At 47.8% G+C, this 8,085-nt stretch overlaps 1 protein-coding gene across 1 annotated transcript; it reads right to left on the bottom strand.

Annotated features, from left to right (window-relative positions):
* Positions 1 to 3: 3 nt before the first annotated feature.
* LOC123815508 (leukocyte immunoglobulin-like receptor subfamily A member 6) lies at positions 4 to 2,220 on the bottom strand (the record flags this gene model as incomplete). Its single annotated transcript, XM_045833769.1, has 6 exons — positions 2,134 to 2,220; positions 1,977 to 2,012; positions 1,503 to 1,787; positions 1,056 to 1,358; positions 539 to 835; positions 4 to 281 (listed from the first exon to the last, which is right to left on the bottom strand). Coding segments are annotated over exons 1-6 (1,233 nt in total), but the record flags the coding sequence as incomplete, so codon positions are not given.
* Between the last annotated feature and the right edge of the window lie 5,865 nt (positions 2,221 to 8,085).

Genomic DNA, 8,085 nt, shown 5'->3' with positions numbered 1-8,085 from the left:
CTCACTGGGCTGTGACAACAGGTAGGGGCTGCTGTGGTTTGCGCTATAGCACCTGTAGGTCCCGTCATGAGCTGAGGTCACAGGACCCAGGGAGAACTCTGCCTGGTGCTGCTGAGCTCGGGACTGTGATCTGAGACGCAGTGGGGGATCAGCTGCCCCCTCCTTCATCAGAAGGAAAGTGTCCCTCTGGCTCTGTGACTGACACAGCAGGGTCACGTTCTCCCCTGAGGCCACTGTTGGGCCTGGCTGCACCAATAGGGAGGGTCTGTCAGGGAGCCAACCTAGAGAGAGGGGGGCGGGTGAGGGGTTGCTGCCCACCAAGCTGTGACCTGAGAGTCACCAGGCCACTTTCTAGGACCCTCGTTGCTGTCAGTCTCTGTTTTCTCTGCATCTCCCCCTCCCATCCCATCACCTATATCCCTCTCTGTAACTCTCTTCATGGAGACCCCACACCCCTTATCCTGGCCATCACCACCTGAGACCACCAGCAGGGCCTGAGCAGACTCTGGGTCCCTGACTGAACTCACTGGTTCCTCACCTGCCACCAGGATGTTCAGAGGGTCACTGGGGGCTGACCACTTGGAGGAGAGGCTGTGTCTACCATAGCACCTGTACTGGCCCCCGTGGGTACTGCTCACAATGCCCAGGTGGAATTCTGCCTGAGAGATCCCAGCCTGGGGCTGCAGGACAGAGCTCTGGGGGATGTCCTGTTGCCCGTCCTTGGACAGAGCAAATCTGTCATAGCCGATGTCAGAGCGACACTGGAGGGTCAGGCTCTGTCCAGAGCCCACAATGGGGCCCTGCTGGGTCAGGAGGGAGGGCTTCCCTGAGCCACCTGCAGGGAACAGACAGGAGTGACAGGGTTGTTCCTCCCATGAACCATCCTTCTGGCCTGCCCCCAGGTCCCCCTGTCTCTCTCTCTCTGTGTCTCTGACCCAGGATCCCCTGTGCTCCCCTCACCCCACCTCTCACATGGGGCTACCCTCCCAGAAAAAGCCCCAGGAACCTATCTGGAGTCTGAATCCATGGGTAGGACCAGGATAGGAATTCCTCACCTGAGACTAGAAGCTCCAGGGAGTTACTGGACTGTGACCACTTCTGGGGTGTCTTCCTGTAACAGCCATAGCATCTGAACCTCCATCTGTGGCTGGGAATCACAGGGCCCACAGAGAACAGGGCCTGGACCTGCCCACTGGGGTGGGTCTGTGAGTCCAGGGTCCAGGTGAGCCTGTCTTCTCCTTCCTTAGTCAGAATGAACCTGTCAAATCCCTGCTGTGAGCCACATTGGAGGGTCACATTTTCTTCTGAGTTCACCACAGGACTGGGCAGGGCTGAGAGGCTGGGTTTGCCGTAGGATCCTAGGAGAGAAGGGGGCAGCATGTTAAATGGGGTCACACCTCCCTCATGTCTCCCAGGGCTCAGCTGTGAGGCTCAGTCCCTCTGAGAGCATCCTTCTTCCTCAGGGTAGAGCCTGAGGATGGGACCCCTAAGTGTCCTCTCACCTGTCACCACCAGCTCCAGGGTGTCACTGCGCTGTGACCAGCCAGTGGGGCTGAGATAGCAGCAGTGATATTTCCCTGCATCATATTCTGTCATGTGTGTGATGGAGAACTTGACCTTGTCTGCTGGATGTAGTGGCTTCTGTCTGGCCCAGGGCTGTGGGCTTCCCTCTTTATTCAGATGGAACTCACGAGCCTGCAGGGTCCCCTGACACCAGATAGTCACAGATCTCTGCAACAGGGTCATAGAGCCTGGCTCAGCCCAGAGGGTGGGCTTGGGGAGGGTCCCTGGAAGGAATCAGAAGCTGGGTCACAAGACATTTTCATCCCTGGTGCCCAAATTTCAGCCCCAGGACATTCTTTGATATTCCCCATCCATTAACCCAGAACTTCTGTTCTCCATCCCAAGCTGCCTAATGGGGAAGGCCCTTGTTCTTCATGCAGAGATGGTCCTGGGGCCCCTGGGGACAGACTCACCTGCCTGCACTGGGGTCCTCAGGCCCACACTCAGACCTGCAAAAGAGTCCCTGTGAGAGATTTTCCCTGAATCCTCAGCAGAACTCTCCTCCCCTGGAAACTCCTGAGTGCTGGGATTCTGACAGAGTGGGGCTACCCCTCCCCTCTCACATCTCACCGAGGAAGAGCAGGGCTGTGAGGCTGGGGGGCATGGTGCACCTCTCTGAACCTGAATGTGTAGAAGGAAGAGACCACGGTGTGTTCAGTGTAGACAGACTCACAGGGTGTGGCCAGTGGGAGGTTGTCCGTCCGTATCACGGGGCTATTACGTCAGCACCCCCTCAGAAATGGGAACAGTGTCTCTACAGGAGTCCAGCTCTCATTCTCATGATGCAGGAAGAATTAAAGCTGGAGCCTCCTGATATGACTCTTGCAGGTGAGGTGACCCAGGGCTCGACCTTCCAGGTCAGAGTCTCCCCCATAGGCTGCCTTTCCCACCTCACCCAGCCATCAGCCCCTCTCTGTGGGTCCTGCCCATGGACAGTGAGCACCCAGGTTCTGGAGATGCTTCAGGAAGACGGGGTCCCTGTGCCTGCAGAGCTCAGCTCAGCAGAGATAGGGTCTCCTCCTCACTATGCAATTGAGGCGAGTGTCACTGTGACAATGAGCACAAAGGACAGACACAGGAAAGTGAGGGAAGGACACACTCCCCTTCCCCTGGCCCCAGAGTGAGGTTTTCTTTCTATCACAGCCACCCTCACTGACTTCTCATTATTTCCTAGCAGCAGCATCCACCCCACCTTCCTGGGGACAAGCCTCTGAGTGACCCCTGCCCCCTCAGTGCCCCTTGTTTCCTGGTTCAAGCCTCTGCCTCATGCTGTGGTCCTGCCTTCAAGCTTCAGGGGATATTGATTTGGGTTACAGTACTGATTTTTACTTAGAGAAGATATTTACTTAAATACTCATCATCCAATGTTCATGTATCCTTGGGTGGTAATGTCCTGTCTGTGCCTCAGTTTCCTCATCTGGACAATGTTGTTCCAAAGCCCAGTCCCCACAGTGGTTGTGTGTCAGTGGTGATGGTTCATGGGGGAGAGACTTCCATTTCCAGACCAGATGAAGATGTGAGTGGGCTGGGACATGAGACGATCAACATGTCCAGGGTCAAGGGAAAGATTATTGCACTTGCTTGAGACCATGTCTGCTCTGAATACCAAGTCTACTACTCACAATAGCTCTAAAGTATGTAGGCACAGACACATGTGGGAAAAGGGAGATGAAAGTTCCCCAAATGAAGAGGGACCCACATGGAGGACAGACACTGACTGAGTGGCCCCCAGCACTGAGTCCACTTTGCAGTATGTGATTCAGAGAGACTGGAATAGAAAACTAAGCTACATGGAGACTAGGAAGAGAGTGTCCAGTGGATCCTGGGAGTTTCAGGGAGAGCAGGGAGACTGATGCCTGTGTCCACCCTAGAGACCAATGTTTGGGCATTTCACAGAGGGGCAGAGAGATCCAGCAGGGCCAGGGAGCATGCATGTGGTGTAGGATGAAATGTGTGTCTTTTTATTGATGGCAGGAGGGGGAGATTGATGAGAGCTGACTTTCAAACAAACACAATACTAAAGATGGGGGAAGTACACTCGTGGATTTGATTGTAAATGTAGAATTCTGTACTGACCCAAATTTTTATCAAAAGCCAGGAAAAATGTTCAGAAGGGAATGACCCATGAGTATGACCAGATGGAATCAGGTCTGACCTGCTTGGACTCTTGTCTTTGGTGTCAAATCCACCACATCAGGCTCTGGCTTCTGAGGGCTAGGCATAAAGAATGAAACTAACAGAGAAGTCCCATACCTTGTATTGGAATTATATCCTTTATTTGAAAAAAGGAAATGTTTTCAACTATCCTAATGAAAATAAGATATTCTCAGACATAACACATCTCCAATACTTTATTGTTTACATGCTCATGGAAAATAAGCAAAAATAGGCACTTAAACCAAAAGAATAATGAACAAAAATGGAGTCTGTGAGATGCAAACATGAGAAAAATAATGACCAAAAAAAGCTTTGCAAAAGTACATGTGTATATACATTCACATATATTTATATATATATACATATAAATGTAAATATATATATTTACATTTAAGACAGGTTAAAATATTTGGAGTGTGTGTGAGTGAGAAAGAAAGGATATAGACACACACAGAGCTTTGGGAATTAGATGCCAAGAATTAAATTAATGTGTAATAACCTTTTCTTATACAGAGGAGAGGAGGAAGCAAAAGTGGTTTGCAATAATAAATTCTAATTCTAACAATGGGGGTAACTACCCTAATTGGAAATGTACATACAATGTCCAAACTGGCTGATGTAATAATATATAACACAGTCAATTCAAAATTGGTCTGGAAAATTTTAAAAAGAACTATTTAAAATCAAACTTACTTACTATTTAAATAAAAAAGTGGAAAACACTCAGAATGATTTATTTATCATTAGACATTGAGACTTCTGCACAAGATCATGGCATAGGTAAATGTGGAACTCACACTATCCCACAACCACCAAATGAAACAGTCAGCTGAAAGGTAGGTGAATGGAAGTCCCACAGCTAATGGTTTAAATGAGCCACACTGAGACAGGTAGAGGGCTGAAGACACTTTATGAGCTGGTGCAACACCCATGTAGACAGTTCAAATTCAGGGGTTTAATCTTGACTGTGGAGGTCCCCCCTATGGAGTAAGAGATCCCAGTCCCACACCAGGTTCCTCAGCCCAGAGGTCCAGTGATGGGAAGTGATGTCCCCATCACTTCTGGTTGTAGAAACCAGCAGAAATTATGGTCAAGTGAGGCAGAGGCAACTGGAGTCTCAGGTGTCCTCTTAATGGAACTGTGCATGGACTTACTGGGACTCAGTCCCTCTGAGCTCCAGCACTGGAGCAGCACTGTGAAGAGCACCAGGGACATATGGGGAGGAAGTGAATTGTCTGAATTTGGGGCCCAGGCTGGAGGGTCAGCTTGCCCCAGACAGACATGCTGAGTGCTCTCCACAGGCACAGGCACGTGCCAAATCTGAGTCTCCATCAGTCTGGCTCACACTGTTCACCCCACCCTGATGATTCTCTGAGGCTCTGCCTCACCCAACTTGTCAGCACACTCCAGCCACTTCCAGGGGACTGTCATACAAACAGCCTGCCTTGCCTCACGCTAAAGTCCCTCAGAGTCTGCAAAACCAAAATTAGCAGTATCTGGCCTCAGTGTGCCCTGTACCTCAGCTAAATGTTCCCAGGCCAGGCAGTAGTGGCAGTCAGCCTCAGGTGGCAGTGTAGCCTCTCCCTGACACCTGCAAGTCCAGCACAAGGGGCAGCCATTAGCAGATTTCTTGGTAGCTCATGCTAGGTGTCCTCGGGATGGGCACAGATGGTAGCTGACCTTGACCTGTACATCCGGAGAGGCCTAGGAGCCAACACACCCAGTGGACAGCTTCAGATGACATCAGATTGCCACCTGATCACCCCCACCAGTGACACACTCAAGGGGTGGAGTCAGCAGACACCAGAGCCCTGCTGAAGTGAGTTCTGCCCCATGGGGTCCGCCCCTTCCCAGCTGTTCCTCTGCTGTGGTTGCTGGCTCTGTCCTTGCTGTTCACCAGCCTGAGTGAATTCCTCCCATTTGTGTGCCAGCCACAGCTTTTCAGGACCACCATGATTGGGACAAAATATACAAAGTGATGAAAAGCAGGAACCTGCAACCAAGATTTCTCTATGCAGAATAGCTGACATTTAGAATCCAAGAACAGATAAGGAGCTTTACAGACAAGAGAAAGCAAAAGTTTATCATCACCAAATCAGTATTACAAGAAATGCTAAAGAGACTTATTCAGGTAGAAAAAAAAACAGCTAAAATTTTGAAATGAAATGGAAATAAATATGTGTCTATGAACCCTTAGTTTCAATGCTAACAGAGAACATGCTCCATTCAAAAACTACAGGGGAGCAGAATGAACAAGGAAACAAGACACACTGTCTGCTAAAGAGTCATCAGGTGGAAAGACATACACAGAGTGAGAGTGAAAGGATAAAAAAATAAATGTTCTGAAAATAAAAACAAAAAGAAATCAGGGTAGCAATATTTACAGCAGATAAAACAGATATGTGCTCAACAGAATTCAGCAAAGGATCAGCCCCCAGGCACTCGTGGGTACTTTTCTGTGACTGAAATGAGTATGAGGAGAAATCTCATTTCCTGGATAAGGTGAGTCTATCTTCCCATTGTCTTCAGATGAATTACTACCCTACATCCCAGAGTCTCCATCCTTGGGTCGTAACTGAACTCCAAGTTCCTGTTACATCTTTTGAAGCAAGACATACTTTCTGCTGTGGAATGTGTTCTGGCTTCTCAATCCACCCAAAGAGCAAATGTCTACATCTGGTCAAAATGTAGTTGTCGTGCATGTCAACTATGGAAGAAAGTGTGTACCTATACAGTATCCTGCACAAAACATGGAAACCATGTAGTCCTACTTCTTCCCCTTGTACATTAAGTTCAAGGACCCCTGGATAAGATACATGGGCTGGCTGACCCCTAAACGTATGGAGCTGTCTGCCACCCAGTGCTGAATTCACTCCCAGACTCTCAGGATTAACATAAGAAAGGAGGGGTGGTTACTATAGGTGGTGGGGGTCCATGGTCTTAAGGAAAGCATTTTAGATACATATGAACATTTCTGGTCAAGGTTGGACCATGTCTAAAACCAGAGAGCTGTCCTGACATTCAAATTCCATGATTAGAAATTTGGATTTAATTTGTACCCTCAGGTTGGGGCTACTCATCCATCAGGGAATGTGGTGCAGCCCCACTGCAAGTTCTCCGGCAGAGCTCTTGAGAATTTGTCTTTCAGTTCTTAAAGTGAAGCTGAAGAGGCGAAGCCACAGGATGTGGTGGGCAGGGTCCCCACACCACAGTGTACACAGTGCAAGGGGCCTGCCACACAGGAAAAGGACCAGCTCTGCTTACCCTAAAAATAGCAGGTGTGGGAGGTTTCACTTGAGCCACATTAGTCAACATGCCTCAGTTCTCAAGCGTCACATTTGGTTTTACTAAACTCTGCAATCACATATTGATTTAGCATCGCTTCCTGCCACTTGAAATGCATATCAATTATATAGTTTATGACATTCAATATTCCTGGGCCAAGCTAATATATAAAATGGTTACTAATGTGAAACTATTTTTAGAAGAAATAGGAAATACATCTCCCACTTAGTATTTATTAAGCCTAGTACCAGTTGCATATTTTCTTTACTCTCCTGTCTAGCAGAAATCAATGTCTTGGACAGTTTGACTTCGCATTTCTAGAGCAGGACAAAACAGGCAAAATCTGCTTTTATTGTTTTAGCTGGAATCATTTCTTGCATATGAGACAAAACTCAGTTCCTCAGTTCCTTGTGTCACTATGGAGACAGAGACAAGTTAAAGAGAGAGAGAGAGAGAGAGAGAGAGAGAGAGAGAGAGAATGAATTAGTTTGGCAAGGTTGCCTCAGCAAAAGACAACAAACTGAGTGGCTTAAGACAGCAGAAATTTCTTGTATTGTCTCACATTCTGGAGGCCAGAGAGGTTGATTGGCAGATGGAGATAAATAGACACACTGACTGATACACAGGTGCATAGACACACAGATGCAGATGACTGGATACAGAGATAGAGTGGTAGATACACAACATCTCCATCATTTGCCATCAACAGACTCCATTACCTTCCCTTCTCTCTCAGTAAGTTTTTCTAACATCAGGCTAGAAGAAAAATATTTATCCAGCTTTATTGAGAGTCAGCAGGAAAATATAAGAGTAATTGAAGATGATCATGTGTAAATATCAGAAAAAGAAAGGGTGGATTCAAATGTTGAGCCAAAAATTGTTTTACTGTAGAAATATGTAGAATAATGAGTTAGAAATATTTTTCTCTTTTTAAAATATACTTTATTGGTTATGCTATTACAGTTGTCCCATTGTCCTCCCTTTATTCCCCTCTGCCCTGTACACCCCTGCCACTATCATTCCCCCAGCTTAGTTCATGTCTGAGTTGTACTTACAAGTTCTTTGGCTTCTCTATTTCCC

The sequence above is a fragment of the Phyllostomus hastatus genome, unplaced genomic scaffold (genome assembly GCF_019186645.2).
Source record: "Phyllostomus hastatus isolate PE091 unplaced genomic scaffold, TTU_PhHast_1.1 phas_contig_181, whole genome shotgun sequence".
Classification (NCBI taxonomy): domain Eukaryota; kingdom Metazoa; phylum Chordata; class Mammalia; order Chiroptera; family Phyllostomidae; genus Phyllostomus; species Phyllostomus hastatus.
Note: the sequence above shows the minus strand (reverse complement) of the source record. Positions and strands in the feature narration are given on the sequence as shown.